This window comes from Mastigoproctus giganteus, chromosome 9 (assembly GCF_048544385.1).
Source record: "Mastigoproctus giganteus isolate SK-2022 chromosome 9, ASM4854438v1, whole genome shotgun sequence".
NCBI classification, from domain to species: domain Eukaryota; kingdom Metazoa; phylum Arthropoda; class Arachnida; order Uropygi; family Thelyphonidae; genus Mastigoproctus; species Mastigoproctus giganteus.
This window is the reverse complement of record NC_143583.1, coordinates 75,217,608-75,245,179: the sequence shown is the minus strand read 5'-3', so window position 1 is coordinate 75,245,179 and position 27,572 is coordinate 75,217,608. Positions and strand designations below refer to the sequence as shown.

General features: G+C 38.4%; 1 protein-coding gene and 1 pseudogene across 5 annotated transcripts in view; one reads left to right on the top strand and one right to left on the bottom strand.

Moving 5' to 3' along the window:
- Nucleotides 1-1,533: 1,533 nt before the first annotated feature.
- On the top strand, nt 1,534-13,020 carry LOC150080461 (ectonucleotide pyrophosphatase/phosphodiesterase family member 5 pseudogene; annotated as a pseudogene). The gene is made up of 3 exons (XR_016547355.1): nt 1,534-1,745; nt 1,986-2,716; nt 12,724-13,020. The product of XR_016547355.1 is annotated as an ectonucleotide pyrophosphatase/phosphodiesterase family member 5 pseudogene (transcript).
- A 3,747-nt stretch (nt 13,021-16,767) lies between these two features.
- The window catches only part of LOC150080459 (beta-1,3-galactosyltransferase 1-like), a 55,266-nt gene continuing 44,461 nt past the window's right edge, over nt 16,768-27,572 (bottom strand). For all 4 annotated transcript variants that reach the window (XM_090381193.1, XM_090381194.1, XM_090381192.1 and 1 more), the window contains exon 3: nt 16,768-17,777. In XM_090381193.1, the coding sequence (XP_090237319.1) occupies nt 16,784-17,767 (984 nt within the window). In that variant the 5' untranslated portion in view covers nt 17,768-17,777 and the 3' untranslated portion in view covers nt 16,768-16,783. The remainder of the gene's footprint in view (nt 17,778-27,572) is intronic.

Below are 27,572 nucleotides of genomic sequence, written 5' to 3'. Positions count from 1 at the left end.
GTTAATGGAACTAGCAGAAAACTGGAATATACAACTCAAAGTCCACCAAGAACCTATAGATCACGTTCCTCCATGGTCTGTCATCATGCCGTGTTATGACAATTATTTTGACCAATGGGGGAAACACTCTTTAACGGGTATTAACATCCAGCAGCTGCACATTGCACTGGAGCAATATGACCTTAGTTGCTAATGCTCCTAAAAACCAAAACAACAACAACAACAACAGCACATTGCACATTTACAACGTTATCCTGACTTCGCTAAAATATATACCGATGGATCGAAGTCCGAGAGTGTATCAGATGCAGCAGTGGTATTCCATGACACTATCATTTCTGTATCACCTCCGACAGAATGCAGTAGTTACACCACTGAATTATATGCCATAAAGCTTGCTCTGGAAAACATTTTCCATCTCTCAATCGAAAAGAGCATAATCTACACAGAATCGCAAAGTGTCATTCTAGCCTTGCATTATGCATGACGACCTTATTTGCGAATGCGCCAATAAACCCTAAACTTATTATTCTCTACGATCTTTATTATTCTCAGCCTCTTCATTTACAGCTTACATTTTTATTTCTCCAATATTCCATGTTTGTTTCTCGGTATTTTATAAGCACCCTTTAAATATGCATTCTGAAATGATTTTACTGCGATTATTGTATTTATCGTCACAGACTTCTAAGAACACTTTGTTGTAAAATCTCTACATACCTCTATAGGCAACCCCATCTCTTTCTCTCTAAAATAATCTCTTTTTTATCTTTGAGTTGTAAGTTTATTCTACTAAATATCCCCATTACTTCTTAAAGTACTCTTTTTGCCCCCCCCACTTTTATCTCTAACTGGTATTATAAAACGCATAAATATATTTTCAATTTTGTGAACCCCTAAAAACTTAATTAATCGTAGTTTAATATAACCAAACCCTCTTTACAATCCCGTTATGGTCCAATAATCATAAATATTATACGTCCTCTTCTGTTCCTCCATAAAGCGAACGATGTTTTAATTTATTACGAGACACCTCAATTTTCTCTAATGATATTGAAACCGTATTACCAGATTTTTCTGATTGGAGCTTCGATTAGAGAAGTCGGTACCAATCTGTTGCAGTCAAGAAACAAAAGACAGAGGACTCCAACTATTGGAGTACTGATATCTTCAGTTACTATGGTTATCGCCGAGATGTTGATAATCGTTTTAAATGTCACGTGGTTGAAGTACGCCATTCTTATCCTGATTGTGCAATGTTCCCATATTTTACGCAAGCACCTTCCTTGTTCCAAGGTCCATTACAAAGTAATGAAAAATAAAAACTGGGCGTGGATGGCATATTAGCATGTGTTTAGAAAGGGTGGTTGTGTTCTCAGACGTCATTGTTTTTAAACTGTCTTCCCTTTTTATACGGAAGTGACATTTGCAGACAAAAAGTGTCTGAGTACATCAGAGTTCCGCATTCTCTAGCAAGTGGTGTTTATTATTTTTAAGTGCAATGCAAATACTGCGTTCTTCGTTGCCATTTTCAGTATTTCTATCAATGTTGTGTGTTCTCCATCACGCAGCAGGACGTCGACAGATTCTAGTTCTCTCTTTTGATGGATTTCGATGGGATTACATCAATAAAATTTCTCCACCGAACTTCATTAATTTATCGTCTTCAGGTGTGCATGCGCCCTTTGGTGTGAAAACAGTTTTCCCGACAAACACCTTTCCAGGTCACTACACTATCGTTACAGGTAAGTGTATAGTCTTTGCTTTTTACGTCTCTGCTTATTTTCTCTTATTTTATGCGCGTGTCTTGCATCGACAGTAAGTCATCTTGATTAAGAGCAAGGAATAACTGAATTTTGAAAAGTAGTTCCTTTATTTTTTGATAAAAATAAACAAATTGAAGCATGTTGATCGCCATACCGCATTTCATAATTTACTGCAATACTTCTGCAGTCATTCAGGATATTAACATTTTCTTTTTACAGGACTATACGCTGAAAACCATGGTGTCGTTGGAAACACGATGTATGATCCTGTATTTAACGAAACATTTAATAGAAACACAAATGACCCAAAGTGGTGGGATGGAGGACAACCAATCTGGATCACAGCCACGTTACAAGGACTGAAGTCAGCGGTTTACATGTGGGTTGGAGGTACAGTGAAATTTAACAACGTGACAGCTAATTACTTTATGCCTTATAGGCCGAAGATCAAATTTGAAACTCGAGTAGACCAGCTAGTTTCCTGGCTTGCTGACGAAAAGGTGGATATAGCATTGGGGTACTTTAACGAGCCAGACAAAATTGGACATAAAAATGGTGTCGACAGTGAGGCGGTTCGTAATTCAGTACTAAATGTTGACCAAGTCCTGGAATCTGTGATAAAAAAACTTCAGGAGAAAAACCTTTTTGATTCTATCGATATCATAGTGCTTAGCGACCATGGTATGACCAATGTTTCGCTGGATGACACCTACACAATCTACTTAGATAAGTTCATCAACTGGGATGATTTAGAAAGGATTACTGATAAAGGTACCACAACAGGCATCTTCCCTAAAAATACTACATACGTGTTTGAAAAACTTCGTAACGCTCATCCTAACATGACCGTGTACCAGAAGGACAACATCCCTGAACGTTTCCACTACAGAAAACACAGAAGAATTCCTCCAATTGTTGCGATTCCAGATGAAGGCTACTCTATATATTTTGTAAGTAACTGAATTCATTGCCTATTTCAATTTTTAAGTTATTTTATAGTTGGACCTAAAGATGCTCAACCATACTATATTCAAACTTCATCTTTGGTAAATGCATTGACCGAAATTGAGTGTATTAACCACTTGACTACAGACTTAACTGTGGGATTTCAATATACATATACATGGCGATATTCTTGTAGTCTGTATCTCGTAGAGACTACAAGAATATCATTTTGATCCCAAGTGACCATCCCGGATTTTTATTATCCTTATCGTGTTATCCTATAAATTATGTTCTTTTCTCCCCTCTTTATAAAAATATAAAGATAACTACATCGAATGTCTTTTTTTTCTTGGTTCCTCTGACTGTTTGCGACTTTTTTTTTTCAAGTATTTAAGCAAAGAAACTGACAAAATCAAATAAGTTTTCTCCCAGTTTGAAATTCCATATGAATAACATTTCTACACATGTCTAATAATTCTTCTCAAACTGGTTGCTGTTTAAAACGAGTAGTGCGTGTTACTATTTTAATCTACACTTATACAGGATGGTTACGTTTCAAGGTTCTGTCGAACCCCGTCTTCAGGCCTCTAAGCATCTTATCACATAAAAAGAAATTCTCATGTGCTGCAAAAGTGTCCTTCATTTTTCATTTAATTTCTAAGACATTTCATGTCATGCACGTTACTTTGTTAAATTGGTGTAACCCAATGTTAAGACTTTATGATTAGTGAAGTAGGCAAAAATTCCAGTGTGTTCTTTCAAAAAAATATAAAAAAATTACTATAAAATCATTTAAATCACATGTTAAATGTTAATCAGTTAAATATTAAATGTTATTATTATCTATAAAACGATTGTGAGACCGCATTTTCAAATACGTTTGCAGGCTTCAAATCTAAAGAGACAGAACGTCTAGAGACGGTCCAAATGAATGTGGATTCGCGGACCAAATTGCATGTTGTGTAGCCTGGTAAACCAGGAGTAATTCAGGGGGTAACTCTATTCCTCCCCAGAAATCGGCTAAATTTTGTTTTATGAAAACCCCAAACACGAAAGGTACTGGAACTTATAGTACTTAGTACCGTGCGTGGGTGGAACGTGGAGAAGATGAAAGCAGATATCTGTTGATATCAGACTTCAATTTCTGTTGATTGTAATATTCCGGAAATACGTGCGAAGGGAGGTTGTCCCCACCTCCAAAAAAACCTCGGACGTTGAAGGATTAAGAAAGAAGAAAAAGTAATTGTGTGAATTTGAAGTTTGACGGGGAAAGGATGTTGACTGATTACGGGACATGTTCGAATTGATTTGGAAGAGAAAGAAAAGGGAGGAGAGAAGAGAGAATTATAGAAGCCAATTCAGAAGAACAGTGCCCACGGAAGTACCTGTAGGAAAGGCATGCAGCAGAAACAGAACGTCTATGAGTGTGGAGAGAGAGATACTTTGTAAGAGAAGGGTCATTAATTAACCTAATTGCCTTCTTTTGAATGGAATCTAGAAGCCGGATGTAAGTTATAAGGAAACCGCCCTAGATGTCCAGACGTTATTCCATGGTAGTATTAGAATTACTATCAGTAGCAGAAAATGATGCAAGAAAGAAAGTTTGTAGAGCATCAACCAAAAAACAAAAAAACTTACTCACATCATCCGTCCATCTACTACAAGAATTTGTATAGTTCTTCTTTGAATTTATTCAAACTACCCAATTCCACAACAAGTTTTCGACAACAATCATCTGCTGGATGAATGCAAGCTTCCGCGCATCTATCCTGTAACCATTCTTCTTTAATTTGAATTTATGCTCCTTCTTGTGGATAGCCTGAGCAAGAGAAAGAATACCATTAACAAAGAGCTTATTCCAACCATTCAAGGCCTTTAACTCCTCAATCAGATTTCATCGCAGGTGTCTAGTCTTCAGAGGCTGCAATTTGCATTCCTCTTTGTCAAGTAGCAGAGAAATTGTAGACACTTTGAGCTATTATTACGGTTCACGTCTTTAAGCACATTTCCAATTTAAGTCACCCTACATAGCATACTCAATTAGTCCAAGGGAGTGATCACTGAATGGGATTTATTAAATATTTCTGAAGAAATAGTTCAGGAACTAAAAGATCAAGAACTCTCTCTACAGCGCATTTATTGCGTTGCAGAGAGACATTTAATTCACCAACTTCTCCTAATGAGATCAAAGCTAGCTATGTTAATCGTTCGGTACGTTCATATGATCCTAATCGTTTAATGTGCTTTAAGTGCCAGAAATATGGACGCTCGCAAATAGCCGGTCGTGGAGCCCTTGCATGCATTGAACAAATGAACCACTATTATTTCTTCGATGTAAGTAGTTGTCTCTAAAGTATGCTTTAAAACCGAAATCCCTAACAGACCATCCTATACCGGCATACCATTTTTGAGCCACGATGGGAAAATTTGTACAACGCCCGTCAGACTGCTATTCGTCCTTTCGGTATTCGTGTTCAAGAGTTATTCAGAGCTTAATATCAGTAGAAAAGTTTGCGCAATCACCAAAGCAACTGCTTTCCACCCTGGTATGCTCAAGTTCTGGCATGCGACTTTTCCCTTAAAGTCTGGTACTCTGTCTATCTTCAGCTCTATTCATCCTACCGAGTTGAACATTCTGACTTCTTGCCAGTTTACATAAAAGGCTTGAATTCGGGATCATATATAGGATCTTCTGCAACCATAAACAGTGTAACAACTTGAAAGGGTTGTTCGTGAGAAAATGATTAACTATGTTGGCTTGATTAGGACTTGCTGGCATTTTTAATTGCAAAAGCCTCAGCTTCTCGACCAGCTGGATCCGCATGACTAGAAAATTGCAGACAACCGGAGTTGTGATCGTTAAAATCGCAAAGGAAAATTTACGTCACTATTAGGAAAGAACAACCGGTGAAAGCTGAATTTCAAAGAAAGAAAATCAAAGTATTCCGAGTGGTTAGTGGAATTGGGAGATCATTAGAGGCAACAGATGAATTTTACCGAATGGGGTAGAGAGATTTTAGGCCAGATAGATCGAAAAGAGGAGATTCCAAATCACTAAGTCTCTGACAAAAGGGAATATCAAAGCAGACAAGTTCATATTTGAAGCGAAAGGAATCATACAGTGAATAATTAGGAAAACTGATATGAGGAGGTTGAATGAACCAATAAATTTTATATCTTTTCCCAGATAAGTTTGTTTTTTCAGTTTGACTGAAAACGTTGTATTCAGCAGTAAAGTAAAAGTATAGGAGGGATATGTTGTTTAAATTAATGAAATTTTTGGATATGGCGTACACATGAAAAGCATATACCCAGCTCCTTGACATAATATGGCCTCGAAAATGCCCCCCCCCCCCCCGATACACACTACTCTGACTTCTGCCGGTCACCATCTGGCAGGGCCCCGTGTGCCAAGCGTTTTCGTGGTCAAGCGATTTCAGAGCTCTGTAAAGCGATCTAAAGCGTTCTCCTTTAAAGGAATCACTCTTCTGTTTAAGTTTCCAGTTAGTTTCTCTTAAGTTCTTTCAAAAATCATTGTAGGCTTCATCTTACAAGTAGTAAGTAAAGTCAGGAAAGAAAACACAACTTTCCTTTTATTCTTATTAGAGTTACTAATCCAACTAACCGAACAAACGCTTGGCCACTCGTGGCATTATTCCTTCTTCCCCGTGGCAAGGCAAGGTTGATTTTACCTGAATGGTAAAATCAACCCTCAGGGGCAAAAGGAGTATAAAATGGAGAAAAAAACTTTTCCTCCACTTGATCCATTGAGATCACCTACCGATACGGACCAACCTCATCGTGACCATTATCAAAATAAAAGGCAAAAAAAAAAAAGATCCATGTCAACAAGACCACCCAGCCTTTCTCCTAGTACATTCACTGTCGGACTATCCTGTGAGCAAATTATCCCCATTTCTAATTCAGAAATGCTTGGAAAATGCTGCATGAACACCAAAGATGGTAAAACGTCTACAGTCTAGAGATCTGCTGGTAGAAACAATAAAACGAAATCATTAAAAAGATTAATGAAACTGACCACCTTTGGTGGAATACCAGTGATCATTACACCACATGCCACTCTGAATACCTCCAAAGGAGTTATAGCAGAGTGGACCTCATTAACATCTCAGAGAAAGCAATTGTGCAAGAATGGGCTGATCAAAGAGTCATACAAACAAAGAGAATATTAATCAAGAAAGATGGGGAATTAATGCCTACACGGAACCTACACAGTACCCCAAATTTACGAACAACAATTAAAGCAGGGTATCTAAATTGCGCCATACGTCCATATATACCGAATCCCATCAGGTGTTATAAGTGCAAGGTAGCATTCCGTGGCACTATGATATGCCTAAATTGTGGTTCAATAGAACACACCCATGCTGACTGTACTGTAACCACCTTCACTTGCCCCAATTGCAAAGGTAATCATCCGGCATATTCAAAAAATTGTGAAATGTCGAAAAAAATATACAAAAATACAAAACAGAAAACAAGGTAACATACCAGGAAGCCAAAAAGCACATCATGCAGTTTATGCCGAAACGCACATATGCACAAGCAGCTCAACAGAATGTTTATATTGCTACTCAGACTGACATCTCAGTCCCTCCAAACACTTCAATTGCCGATTGGGCCGGATCCCTGCTTAATGCTAAACCGCAACCTGCCAAACAAAGTCTACAAGAACAAGAAAGCAATTACAAAAAAAGCAGACAAACCTGCACCAACGGATCATATCCAGACCAAGAAAAAATCTCCCGTACATATGGATGTTGATAATAAAGTTGAAACAGGTGAAACTATATTATATCTTCATGCAGAAGGAGAAGATATGGATACAGAGCAACCGGCATTCCCCAAAAAAGATAGACATAAAACTGAACGATACAAACAAACTTCTAAAAAAAAAAACAGACAGATCAAAACACGACTCCAAAAACCGTGTAATGCAACACATACTTCAGTAGAATTGTAGCAGCATCCGTGCCAATACAGACGACTTACATGACCTGATTAATAGATATAATCCGATGATAGTTTGTTTACAAGAAACCAATTTAACGCCGCAAGTAACTCTCTCAATCAAAAACTTCACGATGTATAGACCAAATACGGAGGATGCGGAAAGGTCAGGGAATGATCACCGCATATCGCCTTAGTTGCTAATGCTCCTAAAAACCAAATAACAACAACAACAATAATGTATAGAAAAGACAGGAATACTGCAAGATCCGCACATGGAGGGGGTGGAGATCTTAGTAAACTCTAAAATTCCCTCTCGAATTATCTCTCTACAGACGGACTGGGAAGCTGTTACTGTGCGTGTGACTCTTGGAATAACGCTAACGCTAGTTTCAACATACCTTCCGCCAAACAGTCCCGTCACACTAAAAGAACTAGAAGGCCTTATAGTTCAAGTGGCAGCACCCTTCTGTCTCCTCGGTGACTTCAATGGGCATCACCCATTGTGGGGATCTTCCCGCATGGATCAAAGAGGACATCTGATTGAGACCTTACTGAACCAACAGCAGTTAAGCTTATTAAATACTGGCCATCACACTTATATTCATCTTCCCACAGGATCCACCTCAGCAATTGACTTGTCCATCTGCTCTCCCATACTGTTCCCCAGTATGGAGTGGTCAATCTTAGAAGATCCGCACAACAGCGATCATCTTCCAATTATATGCAAAAAAAAAAAAAAAAAAACAATCCCAATGTCCCGACCACAGAATAAAATGGAAGTTCTCAAAAGCAAATTGGGCAAAATACTCAAGCTGTGTGTCCTTTGATGATCAATTTATAAAAACACAATCTATAGACAAAGTCACCGAGCACGTTACCACAAATATTCTGGCAGGAGCTTCTGAAACAATTCCTCAATACTCTGCAGACCAACACAGATATGCAAAACACTGGTGGAATGCGGTTTGCAATAGTGCCAAAAGAGAGAAAAATAAAGCCGGAATCAGTTTCGTAGGTCCCCCACAACAGCCGACCTCATATTATATAAACAACAAAAGGCAAGAGCAAGACAAATAAGAAGAAAAGCAAAAAAATACTGCTGGATAAAGTTTGCCAGTACAATCACGAAGGACACCAGCAGTCGGATAATATGGAAAAAAATCCAACAATTCAATAATAAATACATTCCATTTACTACTGCTCCAATCCTGATTAGAAATGGACGAGAACTGTCTTCCCTTAAAGAAATAGGCAATTTCCTTGGAGAAACTTTAAGTGAAATATCAGCAGCATCCACATATGACAATTCATTCCTGAAAATTAAAACCTCAGCAGTAAAATATAAAATAAATTTTAATACCACACGACCTCTTTCTTATAATCAGCCCTTCAACTTAACTGAACTCCAAGAAGCTCTAAACAGATGAGCAAAAAACAGCGCGGCAGGACCGGACGGAATCTATTACATAATGCTCAAACAACTGAATAACACATCTTTAAAATTATTACTAGTATTCTATAATCAGATTTTCCTTGAATGTGTTTATCCTTCCTCATGGCATCACGCAGTAATTCTTGCTTTTCCTAAACCGGGGAAGGATCAATCAGTTCAGCAAAACTACCGAGCAATTTCTCTCACTAGCTGTCTCGGTAAAACACTCGAAAAAATGATATACAACAGACTAAAATGGATCCTTGAAAGTAAAATGCTGTTAAATTACAACCAATACGGTTTCCGCCAAAACAGAGCCTGCTTGGATCTTATGATAAGAGCTGAAACCAATATTCGCAACGCTTACGTTAAAAATCAACATCTAGTGATGGTCAGTCTAGACATCGAAAAAGCTTTTGACACCACATGGAGGTATGGTATTCTTCGAGAGTTGTATTCCATGGGATTGAGAGGACACTTACCACAATTCATTCAGAATTATCTTAAGCACAGAACCTTTCAAGTTCGTCACCAGAATGTACTGTCAGAATGTTTTATCCAGGAAGTAGGGGTGCCCCAAGGGTCCATACTTAGTGCTACCCTCTTTGCAATTAGGCTAAATACCATGACTGAATATTCCTAGAACTATAGATATGTATATGCATGCTGTGTGAATCTTGCCATGTCATACCATTCATCAAACATTAATACCATTGAGAGACAGCTACAACTTTCCATAAATAAGCTGGAGACATGGACACAACAAAATGGTTATCGTCTATCAGAACAAAAGACGATTGCGATCCATTTCTGTAAAAAACGCAAATTACATCCAGAACCTGAACTTAAATTAAGAACTCATCCAATCCCTCTCGTCAGCAATATCCACTTTTTAGGTTTTTCCATGCATATAAGTTATCTTAGAACCATCTGTTTGAAAATACTTAGAGCTATCTCTACCATAGCATGGGGTGCTATGGCAGAGATAGCTTCACTCCCTCCTTCACAGTGTCTGTATCTCTCCCGACTGAATGCAGCAGTTATACTGCAGAGCTGTATGTAATCCAGCTAGCTATTGAGAATATCAATATTCATCTCAACACCAGTAGTTTAATATATACAGACTCCATGAATGCGCTCTCTTTAATAAGTAATATATTCTCAACTCCACATCCCATAGTAAAAGAAATACGGTCTGGTCTAAATCATTTACGGAACAGCAATCATTCCGGGGCATGCTGGCATCGTAGGTAACGAAACAGCAGACAAGGCAGCGAAACATCCAAACAGTATCCTATATAGATTTACTAACACATATCCGACATATCTGTAGAGGTCAGTGATTAAACATTTGGAAGACCCATATGAACAATAAATTGTTTGAAATGAAACGTGAACCACAACTATGGAACTCCAGCTACAGGCGAAAGAGGCATGAAGAGGTAATACTGGCAAGACAACGCATAGGGCACACACACCTGACCCACCTGTTTCTGCTCATGGGTGATGATCCTCCTATATGCACGCATTGTTCATCACAACTTACAGTCCGGCATATTCTCTTAGACTGTTCAATTCATTCTCATATCATAAATCATACTTTCCTTTCTCTGTCGCAAATGCAAGAACCCTTATCACTGACCCACCTGTTGGGAAACAATGCTAATCTGGACGAGCTCTTTTCTTATCTTAAACAAACCAGACTATATGAATATTTCTAAAATCAAATAAATAATTCTCCAGCATCTATCCAAATACCAGAATAGGCACATTTTAGCCTAAGTTGCCCTTATGCCGATAAACATCTACACCACCAACCAACTAACCAACCATCTGGCAGAGTAGAGGCGGCGAGAGATCCGGATGCCTCCTAAAGAGTCTAAAACCAAACTAATAGGTTCGACCCGATGGACAATCTAGCGGCCTGTCTGCGAATACCGTTTTAGAGCTATACCCCCGAAATATAAGGAATATTGGATTTCGCCATGATGCTCACCATAACTTTCAAGGATATCAATCATATTTGCATAATGGAAGAGTTGAGTATTGTCGGAGCTTTGTTCTGGAGACTAAACACATGTTCACTAATTCGAGCCTCCAGTAAGCAAAGTGGTAGTATTGAACTGGTTGATAAGCGTTATCTACCATCCAATGTTGCCTGGTAATACAGAGGTTATGGCATTCCTCTATGTGGTGTAGACACCACACCTCGATCACTGCTTACGTTTTTCACACCTGGATGGTCACTGGTATACTAGGTGCAGCATTTGAGGACTTGCACACTGGGATATATCCAGGGTTAGTAACAGTCCACCATCCAGGTGAGACTGTTACTGATCCCAGGTGGGAAAAAAGAATCCTCTGCCTACATAAGGTGTAAGCGGAGGATTCTTTTGTCCCACAAGGAAGGAAGGGACTTCACCTAAATTCGGTCCACTTGCCTCACAAATGTCACCTGAATATCAATTCCATCAGCGTTTTGGAGTTCCAGGTAGCCAACCCTAGCTTGCATACCTAAGAGAATTTTAAAAGGCGTATCGAGACCTGAATTTGTTAAGGTCAGTATAGAACTGTCATTTTTAACAAACATCAGTTGATGGGTAATTTTGCAATATAAGGTTTTAGGTACCAGCAATTTAGACCATATTGTGCCATATTTATTATGTCTGTAAATTACTGCGTTCTGTGGTCGGTTTGTTGTTTGCTGGACGAAAAACCGGACTTACAGGTGAAGAAAACCATGAAACCCTCTCCTGAGCCCGATTACTCAGCCAAGTTGTGAAAAAGCCCATAAAAATTCCTCTTGACGGGATTCGAACTCTGGTGTTTTCCATCTGGTGTGGGGAGGGTGGTGATCACACCAACTGTGCTACCCACGAGAGCATGCCACATAACTCCCTGGCTTATTTAGGATTAAGTGTTGATGCACTGACTCGCCAGCTCAATGTTATTACTTTTTTACTTATATGCACATTTGGCGCAGAGCTATTACTGGTAACACATTACGAAATAACTCATGGAAACTCCTTTCGCTGAACTGATGTGTCTCATCTTTACCTCGTATCTTACTGGACACCAACGAGTAATATCATATCGAAAGCTGTAAACTCTCTTATGGATGCGTTCCAAGATCAGAATTCTAATGGAAAAATCCAGCAATAAGCTCCCTAAGTGTAACGAACTCTATAATTCACTTCGGCTTTAGTGGGCGGAAGAGTAACTTTCCTAACGCACTGTTTGGAAAAGGATCGGATTGAAATCCCAGCAAGATGAGAGGAATTTACTTGCATTTTCCACACTGTGGCGTAGTCCTTCTTGCGTCCTTCTCAGGAGAAGGATGCAAGCTATCATTGTCCTAGAAACTCAGGTTTTTCATCCAGTAAAATTCTCAGAGCTACTATAGAAGGCTCCTGTGCTTAGAACTGGCATTTATCATCAAACATATCAGTTGATGGGATCTCGCCATTGCGGACACAAGTAGTTTCCTTCCAGTCTCGTGCAAATACGGTGAAGTATTTGATATCTAAGTGTAATAATTATAATTATTACTATTATTTATTATTATTATTCAATTATTTTAAATTTAAATGGAGTTTTTATTTGCAGAACAAATCTAAAGCTTCTCGACCCATCGCAGCCCATGGGTATGATAACGACCTTCCGTCAATGCGACCAATTTTTTTCGCCCACGGTCCAGATTTTAAGAAGAACTACAAAATAAGAGAATTTGAGACCGTGGATATCTATCCTCTCTTATGCCACCTACTCGATATAAAACCTGCGCCACACGATGGCAGTCTGCAGATTGTGCAAGACATGTTGAACTCCAGCACAAGCTTGAAGATATCTACAGTGTTAGGCCTATTGCAAGCCATGTTCATAACAAATTTTGTAAATTTATAGTCCACAGTTGACATGTATATTTGATACACACGGAGAACAAAGTCAGTTTACTCTTTTTGTATCATTCTAGTCAGCAGTACGGTTGGTGAACATTGCACTGATCGTTCTCCCCAAAATCAATTTAGTAAATAAACTTTCAAAACGTGTTCCAAGGTCTCTCGCCACCATGTAAAAGAAAAATCACATATATCGATTCCGCATGCGTAATATATTCGTATTACTAAAACATTCAGAACTTGTCAAAGCCTTTCTGTTCTTCATCATCATGATCGAAGTTCATTTAAAAATCAAATTTATAACTATACGAGTACAAAATTCGAATTTCTAAAATGGCGAGTAGAATGTGCTGCCATCTCTTGTGAAAATGAAACACCATTGTTAGTGAATTATATTAATCGAATATCATTTCATAACAGCTATCTACTAAAACTTGGTTCTCATGTATAATGAAAGTCTGCTATAACGAGAGGTGATAAAAAATCACGCGGGTACTTCAGAAATGTCATGTTTATTGTGGATTTATTTCATTAAAAAACATTGCATAGAACACAAACGAGATCATAGTTATTTAACTAGATTTTATATTATTCTGTCTTGGTAGTCATATGTCCGAATTCAAAGTATCACAAACTGTGTGTTCTTAAGCCAGTTTATCTGTATCAAACCGGGGGAATTCTGGAGGCACCCGTGTGTCTGCATGAGACAGCTGACTGAATCCTGACTGGTACCTCAATGGACAACTTATGTCAGGAACTGGATTTCAACCCAGACCTTCTCGACTATTTTACTCTTCCGTGTTGCACACACAGAAGAAATTCTGGCTTGAAGTTTCATTCTGGCATGCGTGAGATAGAGTTCTGGCGTACGACCAAGTATTAAAAATATCAGACATCGGTTTATCATCGCTCTTTGTTTGAAGTGTCTGTGTGCATTACACCCTCAACACATGACTCGAGTCGACACAGTTATTTAAATACCTTTTGCAGGAACTTTTCTTGGTAGGGGACACAAAAAAACGATAGTTGGAATTAGAAGTCGCGAAGACATCGGACTTTCTTCGCAGTGAAACAAGAAGAAAGATCTGGGTAGTATGTTCACAGGAGTTGAAATTCGAGTTGCTTGCTGATGAAAATAAATTGTTTGATGTTTGAAGTGGCGATAGTGAAATGGGAGTTCGCTATGTTCAATCCCAGTAACTGAAATAATTTGGAAGACCGCTGATATTTAAAATTTAAGATTTTAAAATCTGTATTTAAAAAATAATAATAATAAAATATATTAAAATAAGAATAAAGTTATATTTGATTTTTTTTTTCTTTCTACGTTGCTTCTATACTATTTATTATATGTAAAAAATAACCTTATTCTGATTTAATTTTCTTTCTGCGTTGCAAAACACTTTCTTCCGAAAATGGCAATGATGACAAGCTGTTTCTACATTTCTATTTCGCTTCAAAGATCGAACTCTATATTTGAATTAATAATTAACCAGTAAATCAGCCCAAATGTTGTTCTCATTAAAAACTCGCAACACCAGTCACGCCAATACTGCCAGATCTGTCAGTTCTATATATTCACAAACTTACCTTCAAGTTCCATCAGGAACCATGAAATTCTGCTAGCAAAAGAGCGCACGCCCTTTGCCTGGCTTTTAAAGAGGCATCTGACCTATATAAACGATAAATCCATATCCAAAAAATACGTCCGGAGCCTAATTCATTTCCCTGTCCCACAAAATGTAAAATACTCAGTGCTGGCGATAATTGGTTCCTCCAATACACGATTCACGAACACCATCAGCACCCCCCCCCCCCACTTCCAAATCACATCTGAGGGTTCGCATGTCCATGTTATCGTGAGTTTAGAACTCAGTTCCACTGTGTTCGGTCCCAACCGAAATCCTTTTCTTTGGTCATTTACTGGAAGTTGATCTCCAAGTGTTTTCGAACAATGAATCGTTCAAGCACAGTATCCTTTGTCAACCCCTTGGCCTTTCGCCCTCCATCAGAAACTCATGGTAACTTCATCATGAGAATCCTCAGATTTGATATTATACATGCTGTCTAAGCTTGTATAATGCTCCCATGTTTCACCATCCCACAAGTCATTCTTGTGAAAATTTTCTTTAGGTTCCTGGATTGATAATATGAACTTATCATACGACATGTATTGGAATATTAAATAAAAATATCTGGTTACAAAAAAGGTACTTTTAATGTGGAGTATGGACCTTATGGACGCAATTACATTAATGATCCCTCTTCTCAGCAACACTTTATACAAGTCTTTGGTATCCGAAGTCTGGACCCTTACTGCATTCTTTCTCCGACTGCAAAAACGTTTTTCTTCTCAAATGAGGATCAAAAACAATCAAAGGCGGTCAATTCGATATAGATCTGAGCTCCGAACCAGAAATGGCAGGTTCTCTACTTTATTCTCCTCGAATCGGTGTTATACTGATCGTGCTTTTTGACACGGCGCATTATCATGCTAGTACAAATACGATTCCTCTCCAAAGAATTGCCACATTGCAAGTAAAGAAGAATTGTTCACGATATCAGAACAACTGCATTCATGGTTTCATCGATATCAACCAACTATCCAAAACCAAATTATGTAAAATTGTCCAATTATCTTCCACTGGCGTACAATGTTTCCAACAATTAACTCTGCTATCTGGAGAATGGACAAGTCCTTTTGTGACAACCCGCTATCATACCTCTTTTAAAGGGAACTAGATCCTCATAAATTACATTTCGAAGCGAAGTTTACAACGTGTAAAGCGATCATAGACTTCCTTTATGCTCAGTCGTTTAACTCATAATAGATGTTAGTCTATAATTCTGAAATGTAGAACTTTATATTTTGTGAAATTGTAGTTCAAATTTCAGAATAATTTGAAGAGTGAAATACACGCAGAAACCGGAAGAGTTTCATTAAATGTATTTATTCTTAAACTAAATATAGCCACAGATTATAAATTCAACATACAATTCATTCATAAATAAAAAGAGAGATTTCGTACACAAATCTTAATATATAAAAAATATTTTAGCCATGTTTATTCATTATTCTAAACAGACCCTTTTGTTTCAAAAAATAGTACTTATAGTACATGTGACATTTTCTTCTAAAATGATCAAAAACTCAGTTTTATGATACAAAAAATTCACATTAAATTCATTAATTCTATCCGTCTATAAAATTTTACAAAATACAAGAACAAAATAATAAATAGTAATAAAGTAAATCAGTCATATTTAATATGCACATATGCTGACTAAAAAACACCAGCGCAGATTGTCAATTAGTTCAATCTTTAATTATGAGATGGCGCAGCATTCGATGGGAAGATATTAAAAGAAAAATCTTTGCTAAGTTTATTAAAACCGGCTTAAATATTAAGTTAAATGCGATAAACCGCTTAAAATTTTAATTAATGTATTTACATTGAATGTGCAACATCATTAAATGAAAAGAAAGAGGTACAGTTCAGTTTTAATATGTTAATTTTATAAATTGAACAAGACACCATATAGTGTTATAGTGTTCAATATACAGATAATACGTAAAGGACTTAATCACATCTGCAAAGAAGCAATTTAGGTAATTTTTGAGAACTAAAGTAAATCATTTAATTACTGGAATTTTTATTTTTAAATTTTTGCTGTAATTGGTTATCTTAACAAGTATCAATTTACAACTTAAAATATAAAAAAAATATTTAATAAATTACAGTCTCTTTAGTTGGTCACTGACATTGCTAACTCCACCAATGGAAAAATGATTTAGAAGAACACGACAGGTTTGGATCATGTAATCCATCCCATATTTCTTCCAAATCCCGGGATGACATTCTATGGGCCGTGATGAGCGATCGAAAAACGCACGGGTCTAATTTCTGTTTTGTGTATGCAAATTTGGGATTATGCACAAGTTTCACATCAAGGATCTCGGCACAAATTCCAGTTATGAAAACATCTTCTAAATAAAAGAATTTGGTTTTTAAGGCAGTTTCGTATAATTTTGGTATCACGCTCACTGGTATCACGTATGCTGAGCCGGACAGATAATCCGGATACACCGAATGGGGAAACACAAATTCTGGTGTGTACCACTTTGAAGTTTTATCTCTGATAATGCGCGGTTGGCTGTGCTTGTTTCCTATTAGAACGTCCTGGTAGTTTGTTGTTTTTAAGTAGTTCAGAAGATTAGGAATGTTTACAAAAACATCGTCGTCGGCCTTCATGATATATTGCACGTCCAAGCAGGTAGTATTCACCCATTTCAGCAACCAAGTGGATTTGAGAGTTAAGTTTCGGTACGAATCTAAAATATCACATTGTATAATATCGGCGTAAACAACACTCTCCTCGGTGACCATCATATCTGTAAAGTTGCTTTCGGGTTTACCTAGGAGGAAAAAGACTAGTACATCTTGATATTCTTGGTTGTAGAGAGCCCATGTCACTCGAATAGATTTGCGCAAAGCAAAATTTGAAGGATTTGAACAAACTATAATAACCAAGTAAGGGTTAAAATATTTACACGATTGAAAACGTGACCTAAATGGCGTGATTTCTTTCGAATTCAGTAGACGGGAAATATTCTTCTGCAGGGACATCCATCTCCATTCACGTGTATCAGGCACATTGGTTTCGTATACTGTAGGAGAACGCGTAAAGCTCCAGAGGAAGAGAAGAATCGCTAGAAGGCTCAGCAACCACAATCTAGTCATGGACATCATAGTTAGATTCCTGTTGAGAAGACACAAGATCAGTTAAGTTTTAAAACATGTATAATACTTAGTACAATAACTTAGCAAAGTAGCAACAGAATGTAACTTCGGATTAGCTCACTTAAAGAACTTTATGCGGATACCAGTAAATTTAGGACTAAAATTCTACATAATAATTGGCAACCCTGACCAAAACAATACTCGTTTTAAAATTTCAAAACAAATTGGAGGACCATAATCCATCAGTACCATCGATAATTAACAATATTACTCGATAATATGATAAACTCAAGCAATGAATTGTTCTTTACATATAAAAATATCATTAACATTAAAGTCTTATTCAAATATTTTTAACCTTTGGGCTTACATCCTTGTAATTGCAAAATTACAATTAATAACGTCAATTATGTTGGCACTAATCGAGACCTATGTATATAAAACTGACTCTATTTGCCTAAATACGCAGAAACAGAGAACATGCACATTATTACTTTAAGCATAGTAATTTATATTATTATGTTTAAAGTTTAAACTTAAAGTAGTTTAAAAGAAAATATTTCTCTGTATACTGATCTTAATTTCATATATATTTTTACACCTGAAGGACGTGTTTTGTTTATCTTATTTATCAAAATACCAATTTTGGAATTGATGGCACAGTAGCGAGGAATTTTACATGTACTATTTTGTTAAAATGGGGGACAACCAAGAACTTTTAAAGAAGAGGAAGCATAATTAAGATTAAGGACCTGTTAAATATTTCGCCAAACAAACGAATTAGTGTTAGGTTAAACAGGAAAGCAACGGAGGAACACAGTAGAAGGCAATGGTTGGTCACATCTTGTGTTCTGCTTATAAGGTTCAGAAGCCTCATTTTTGGAAGGACGTTGATCTGCTGAAAAGGGAGGCAGAGAACAGCAACAAGATTAGCCACGGGTACAAAAGAGTACTCTTATCGGGAAGGACCATTTTTTTTAAATTTCAGCATCTGGAAACTAGAAATCAGCGTTGTGACCTTATTGAAGTGTATAGAGGTTTAAATTGGTTGAAATGCTAATAACATCTTTACCCTTTCTTGGATGACACGCACAAAGGAATATAATTTTAAACTGGAAAAGGATGGTTTCCGAACAGTGCGAAAATTTGTCTTCGCCCAGAAACCACTGCGATCTGAGACTACGCGGACATCTGCCATAGTTTATCAGAAGCTTTCTACCTCACCATTCATTTCAAGTTAGAATCCGCAACCAATTATCTTCAAATTTTATGCAGAAAGAAGGGATCCCACAAGATTGAGTGCTAAGTGCTACCTTATTTAACATAATAATGAATTCAATGACAGAGGACCTACCACAAACAGTGTCCACTACCCTGTAGGCCGATGATATGGGGAGCCGACCGTTGCACACTATAACATTTGACATTAATGCGGTCACATCTAGACTATGGCTCTGAAATCTACATTTCATTTTCAATTTTTTTATTTATTTATACATATATACAAACATATTTCTTATACAAGCATCCAGTTCTGCTGGGAAACTCCTTCTGATTATAAACCATCTCATACAAATCTATAAATAGCAATTAAACACTCAAAGACTCTATAGAAAACATATATGCATGTATACGTATAACTGTCCAGTGTAGCGGCGGCGCCTGGAACACAGTTCAACCCGCCAGTTATCATCGTAATGTTTACAGAATGCTGTAGTTTGGCCAGATGGACATCACATATGGTTGTATATGCCCAGACACACCTATCTAAACACAGCTATCTGGCCCACAAGTCTCTTGGTAATGCCATCGTTTGGTAATCATAATGAACAACCAGTGGTACAAGCGATCTCGAGACCAGAGATGGGCCGTGTGCCTTTCTCTGCGTAGCTAGGCAGCGAACCAGACTGTCCCTTCCAACTTACAATCATGCACATCAATGCACAACACTCTAGATGCGTTGCTGATGAGATCAGGCTCATTGCAATGGAAAATTTATTTGATATTACATGCATTCTCTTATGTCCTTAGACATAGAGACCTTATGTCTCTAAGCTTGAGGTTGTCACAGACATTCTCTCAGATATGCCAGACAAGCTGTACTTGCTACCTCGGAGTCTAAAACGCTGATGGAACTGATATTCGGGTGACACTCAAGTCAAGTGGACCCAATTTCGGCGAAGTCCGGACGGTCTGTGACAGCCAAATCCTCTGCTTGCACCTTCACGACGGTGGGACTGTTAGTAATACTGGGTATAACCTCCAAGCACAAGTACATGGTGGGTGACCACCCAGGTGTTAACCAACGTAAGCAGGAGTCGAGGTGTGGCGCCCACACCAAATGGAGGAACGCCGCTCCTCTATGTTACCAGGCAGTACTAGGTGGCAGATGACTCTCATCAACTGGTGAAATACCACCACTTTGCTTATTGCAGGCTTGAAGTGGTGGAACCCATGTTTAGTCTCTATGGCTAAGTTCCGGTCAACCCTTCCCTATCTCTTCCATCATGCATATGATTGATGGAAGAAAAGGAAGAAAGTTGTATATGTCGTCTAATCAGACAGCAGCAAAGCGGTACCCATCCTCATCACGAGGAGATGGGTCTGTATTAACTTAATTGCCCAAAAAAAAGGGGGAGATCACGCACCCACCGAAGACAGTGCTAAATCGGTGAGTGCCAGCAAATTTCTCTAGTTGCCCATACTAGAGAAAAAAAAAAAAAAAAAGAAATAATAAAAAGCCACTGAGGGCTTCGTTGATTTCAATACTACTTATGATAATCCTGAAAGGCTGTGCAATCTACAGATCTGCTAGATCAAGAGCTTTACGTTGGCTTGATCCTGTACACCACAGTTCTCTTCGTTTTCACTAGGGACATATCAGAGATCGCTGGTTCAGAGCTTACATGCCGAAGCAAATGAAATTTCCTTGCATCTACGCAGACAAATTCTTTTGTTAAACTACGCACGAAAATTGAAAGGGCAACCAGATCACCCAATTTGGAATGGATTTTTATGCTGTAAATGGGAAAATCTTTAGAGCATACCCATCTAAAAATCCATTAACAGGAATTTCTCAATGAGAAATTATGGGAGTGAAGTTGAAAAATATATAATTAATAATATTGAAATTTTACATGATTATTTAATTAAAAAACTTTCGAGGCTACAGGCGAGTGAGGCTCCTGGGGTTGATGGCATATACCCTATAATCTTAACGGAGGCAACAAGTGAGGGCATTGAGCCATTGAGGCTAATTATGAGAGCATAGCTGGACTCAGCAGAGATTCCATTGGATTGGAAAAGTGCCAATGTATCTCCAATACATAAGGACGGTTCTAAGAGTGAAGTGGGAAATTACCGACTGGTCAGTCTAACTTCAGTAGTAGGGAAAATCATGCAGGCAATGATCAAGGGTGGAATGCAAGATCATTTAGATAGAAATGGAATTCTGAAGGATACACAGCATGGTTTTGTAAAGGGGAAGTCATGTTTAACAAATCTAGTTAGCTATTTTGACAGGGTCGCTCGTGAGCTGGATCGGGGAATAATTTCGACATTGTTTATTTGTATTTCAGCAAAGCATGTGACTCAGTCCCACATAAACGGTTACTTAATAAGCATAAGCTGGAAGAGGTTAGATTCACAGGGAAAATCCTTAGATGAATAGTTGGAAGGCTTCAGGAAAATCTTTAGATGAATAGCAGGAGGCAAAGGGTTCTGATAAATAGTTATTCCTCATATTGGGTTGGATGTAAGAAGTGGATTTCCCAAGGACCCACTGTTGTATTGGGCCCACTGTTGTTTTTAATTTTCTTAAATGACATCGATGAAGGGATTAAGGCTGTGATGTCTAAATTTGCAGATGACGTAAATATTGTTAGAGTAGTTAATGATCATTGTCAAGCAGAGCTTCTTCAGAGTGACCTGGATAGACTTCAGAGACGGTCAGAAAAATGGCAGCTATGCTTTAATCCAACAAAGTGTAAGGTATTACACCTGGGAAACAGTAATCCCAAAATAACTTATTGACTTGGTGTAGTTCGACTAAACCCAGTACTGGAGGAAAGGGACTTGGGTGTTACGATACAGTCAGACATGAAATTCTCTGAGCATTGTAAACAGGTTGCAAGGAAGGCCCATGGTGTCCTATCGATGATCTATCGAATTTTTGCAAGTAGAGATAGGGACGTGATAATCCCATTATATAAGGCTATTGTTAGACCACACTTGGAATACTGTGTTCAAGCTTTTGTTAGACCACACTTGGAATGCTGTGTTCAAGTATGGAGACCGCACCTAAAGAAAGACATCGAGCTTCTTGAAAGGGTGCAAAGACGGGTAACTCGCTTGGTGAGATCGGCAAAAGGGCGTCCTTATGATGAAAGACAAATATGTGGGTTGCAGAGTTTGGAAACTAGACAACTTAGAGGAGATTTGATTGAGGTGTTTAAGGCTCTGAGAAGACGAAATTTTCACGGTTACAAATGATTCTAGAACTAGCGGCGATAAGTTACGGGGGGGGGGGAGTTGTTTAGACTGGATTGCAGGAAGTTTTATTTTAGCCAGCGAGTTATAAATTACTTCTTTTATTATTACTATGGCCATAGATGCCGATGCAACAAAAAAAAAACAACCTTTTATTATTTATTAATTTTTTTTCATGTTATTATTATTATTATTTTACTCCTTTTTTATTGGCTGTTGCAGCATAAGTCTTAGGCTTCCTTACATCATATGGCCATTACTAATACTAATACGCCTTAGTTCATTGCAAACTGCTTGGCAACTTGGCTTTGATAAGATACAGCCCACTGTATCTCGTACAATCCCGCCTTGGACGTATCATGCGACCTTTCATTAACAGCCAATACGCACCAATCTACACGGATGGATCTAATACTGACTGCCATGTTGATGCAGCAGCATTGTTTGCCGACATAACTATAGCCGAGAAACTCCCTGTTGAATGTAGTAGTCTGGATTGTTCCTTGAGAATGTGGGTAGCATCTAACTCTATGCTACCCACATTCTCAAGGAACACAGACTTTATTATCCAAGCTACATAACATAATAAATGGAATTTTGTTTGTAGGAAAATCCCAAAAACTATGGAAACATTAATTACACTTGTACTGATAATAAATATTCTGATAATTTCACGAAGGGAAAGAACCGTAAAAATAATAAAAAATACTCTTATTTTAAACCTCCACTTTATGTATAATGCGGAGCAATATAAGCAATAAAATATTTTTACCTGAGATAACAGTGCAAGCAGCGGGGGTCGAAGGTCGTAAGGACCATTTTATAGTTTCTAACACTTCCTTGTCATAGTTCGGATAACTTCATTTCAGCGAAGGGATGTAAAAAACCCTGAGAAAAATTTCTGATCAACTCGCTGATTCTTTCTTATCTGCTGAATACGCAAATAAAACAGGCGTTTAAGAGAAAGCTTGTGACAGGAGAGAAAAATTACGTACTTTAAGAGGACTTATCAGGTCCCCTTAAGTGCTATGATAAAAATTACAATATTTTTTATCAAAGCACGTACACTGACATAGAGTAATATAATTATGTGGAGGTTCCAAAAGGCTCGAAACTTCATTAGACAGTTGGACAGACAACTTGAGTAGTCGAGACCCGCTAATTTTGGTAAAATCGAACATTTTAGGAATATTATACAGGATGGCGCAAAATAAGCTGAACAGTTTGTTTTCTCTGTAACTTTAGAACGAAATGTAATAAATGAACTATCTAAGCGGTAAATGAAAGCTTTATTTTTAGAATTTTTTTACATCATATGTGAAAAATAATATCGGCCATATGACCACTCCCTTCTTGCTCGCAAACATGTGCTCTTCTCACGGCGTTTTCCATGGCATTTCTCAGCGTTTCATGAGATATTGAGGCTATCTCATGCCGGAAGTTCTCTTTTAGGGCCTCTATGGTTTGAGGGTTATTGGCATACACTTTATTCTTGAGACAGCCCCAAAGAAAAAAAGTCTGGGGCGGCCAAATCCGGGAAGCGCAGTGGTCATCTCACATCACCAGTTTTTCGAAATAATGCGATTGGGAAAATGCTGCCTTAGGAGGTCCATTGTGGCTCGAGCGGTGTCAGCCGTGGCGCCATCTTGTTGGAACCACATATTGTGGTCTTCTGGTAGCTGTGGCATCAAAAAAGTTTCAACCATTGTCATACAGAGCTCTCTATTGACCGTCTGAACAACACCATCATCATCCTCGAAGAAATAAGATCTAATGTTGCGTTCGGCTGTTACGGCACACCAAACCGTTACCTTAGCTGGATGCAGTGGTCTTGGTGAGTTATTCTTGGGTTTGCACTGCCCCAAAATCGACAGTTTTGTTTATTAACAAAGCCACTTAACTGAAAATGTGCTTCGTCGCTCATCATCAAACCTGAAATGAAATTCTCATCATTTTTTGCGAGGTTTATGAAGGCACGGGTGTATCCAGACGCGCTTGCTTGTCTTCGGGATGAAGGGCTTGGACCAATTGAATCTTATACGGAAAGTGATGCAAGTCCTTACGCAAAATTCGCTGCAGCGAGCGACGAGAGATCTTCAATTGAGCAGAGCGTCTTCCGGTCGATGTTTGGGGTTGATCTGCAACACTCTCCCGTACACGTGCAATGTTTTCCATTGATTGACCACTACGAGGTCTTCCAGTGTGTCTGGAATGAGCAACAGTTCCCCTTTCTTCACAATTTCGAACCGCAGTGTAAATTTTGTTCCTATTCGGTGCCTCGAGAACGTTATGAAATTGTCTATATGCTCGTTGCGTTAGAACTACTGACGGATTGTTTTCCAAGAACATTGTGACTATTTTCGTCCGCTGAACAATTGTGTACCTCTCCATAATTAAATTCTCCAAGGGTAAGATAAACTGTAAGATAAACACAAAAAATTTCAAACCTAAGAAGAACTAAAAAAAGTTATGATTTTTTTTAAATGGTAAGCTTATTTTGCGCCACCCTGTATATTTTATTTTTAGGCAGAAGAATTCTCTTACCTGGGGTTTTCTTCAAGAACGGCTGCGGTATAATTCGGAAGCTGTTGAAATTGCAATTAAATGGAAGGGCGACGAAGGAAAAAGCAAGCTTTTGTCCTAAATCCTTGCATGGGGAGTAATTGTAGGCATAAAGGGAGATGATATCCTGAAGCCTAATGGGGGCTTTTCGTTAATACCACCTTCAAAGGAGGGTGAATACGTGTTGAGGCCGTCTTTTATAGCCCTGGCACGTTCCATTGCTGTATTTCAAAAGCGTGGTGGTCGGGGGAGAGGGCGGTTGAGTAGGAAAAACTACGGTTGAGTAGGTTGAGTAGGACAAAAAGCAAGCTTTTGTCCTAAATCCTTGCATGGGGAGTAATTGTAGGCATAAAGGGAGATGATGTCCTGAAGCCTAATGGGGGCTTTTCGTTAATACCACCTTCAAAGAAGGGTGAATACGTGTTGAGGCCGTCTTTTATAGCCCGGGCACGTTCCATTGCTGTATTTCAAAAGCGTGGTGGTCGGGGGAGGGGGCGGTTGAGTAGTCGAAAGGAGGTGAAGTAGCGTAAAGGGAAAAAAAATCCCGCCTCACCGTGTTACACTTATAGTTTGGGAGTTTGGAAATTGTAGATTTTTTTTGGGAAAAAAGGGGGGTAGAAAAGGGAAAGAACTGGTTTCACTCGGAAATCCGGATGCGTGACTACCCGTCCCCATTAGCAGAGATCCTGAATTGGGGGAGGGGGGGGTGTTTTGTTATGTTGTTAAAGTTGAGCTTATAGGATATTTGTTTTAGGTCCCATTCTTCAGAGATTATTATTGGTCTATCTATGTATATTGATTGTTTGTTGATCTCATTGCTAGTGTCTCACTGTTTCTAACTTAAAATTTTGTGTCTTGTTTGTCAATTTTTATCGCGTTTTCGAAGGAGGGTAATGTCCTGTCTAATTGGTAAACTACCAATTCAGAACTATTATTCTTTTCCGTTCGGTCTGTTTTTTCTTTGTTATTTGTTAACTGTGTGGCTGGAGGATCCCTCTACCCGGACTGAGGTCAGCTCCCATGCTCACAGCTCACTATAACAGACTATCGCTCAGTGACCGCTTTCTCCCCAAGGAGATGCTTCCCACAATCGTTTCAATTGACGGCGACCTCTGTAGGTTTGTGAAGGATCGGAGGTACCGAAGACAGATCCTTAAGAGCCTGACCTTGGCCAGGCAAAGTGCACATTAATAAGGGCAGCATAATAATGCCCAATGTGTTGTACATAATGTTCAAAGCACGATGTCTTTATGAATATAAATATTAATATAACATAATGTAAATACGAATATCTTTATTATTTCATTGTAAATACTGTCAAAAGCATATATCCTGTAAACAATCTGACACTGATTCTATTTTATTGTTGGCTCTGGGGGATGAGCCCGAACTTCGATGTGGGCCCCGTCTCCCCAAGGCTATTATTGTCCACCAGCCAATGTAAAACCCCTGGCATTACTGCTGTGAAGGGTCTATTGTATATACCATGTTTGTATACAATAAAGATTATATATATATATATATATTTGCGGCTACTTTTAAACTGCTTTTATGTTTTTGGATTGTTGTATGTAGGGATGTTCTCGTGCTGCCTATATATATGCAATCGCAATCCGGTGGGCAGGGAATTGCATAAACCACGTTTGTTTGTTGTTTGAAATCTATTGTTTTTTCTTGATAGCTGAGCTTGATAGCTGAGCTGATAGCTTCTTGGAGTTGCCAAAGGCTAGACGTACTCAGGAATCTTTGAAGATTTTTTTCAATGGTTGTTAGTACGTTTCAATGTACAGGAGCGCTATCCATTGTTTTTTTAGCGCTTCTCGTTGTAGTTTTTCTTTACTTTTACTGATGACAATGGTAAGATATTCCATAAAGTTTTCTAATGATTGTTTACCAACAACCATTAGAAAATGTGAACAGAGGCCAGCAAGATCACCAGACTTAAATCCGATCGACCATGTGTGGGACCCCCCTTGGGCGTCGTATTGCACGCCAACAGCCAACTCCTCGGTCACTCGGTGAGCTAAGGTCTCCACTGGTGGATGAATGGGATTTATTGCCACAGAATCTTATCGAGCATGGTTCACCACCGTCAGACCTCTTTCTCCGTTGGAGGGGATCATACGCTATACTGATGTCATGTGACCATGTTTTCGAGCATCCATTATCGACTTTTCTAATGTGACCTTTTTGGTAATTCTTATACAACCCCTACAAATGTCCCTTATACCTGTCCAAAGTTTCTCACTGTCTCCTCATGTCATCGTTATTTTACAGTACAACACCATACCAAATTTTGTCCCTCTTTATCGCATGCTGCACCAGTAACACCACGTTTTCTACGTGTTCTGTTAAATTTTCGAGCAGTGTATAAGAAGGTACTATGCAGTCATTTGCCATACATACGCGAAATACGTGTAATAATCTTAAAACGTATTCAAAACTAAAAATACCTGCATTTTTAAATTATGGTTTTTGCAGGTATATAAGAATAACCTGTTTAAAATGCATCCTTAGTGCATTCAACGCTCATAAACGCATCTGCTTTTATACCATGCTGAAGGGATCAAAGTCCAAAAGTTAAACCAATTGTTTATCTTTTGATAACCTCTTGATAAAGATAACATTTCTTTATATTAAATCCATCACTCCAAAGCTAACAGATATCACGAGAGACACCATCATCGGTATCTGTTTGTATGTGTATCGACAGGAGGCCCATATGGAGGCAGAAACAAGCACTTTCAGATGATGGCTTCATTCA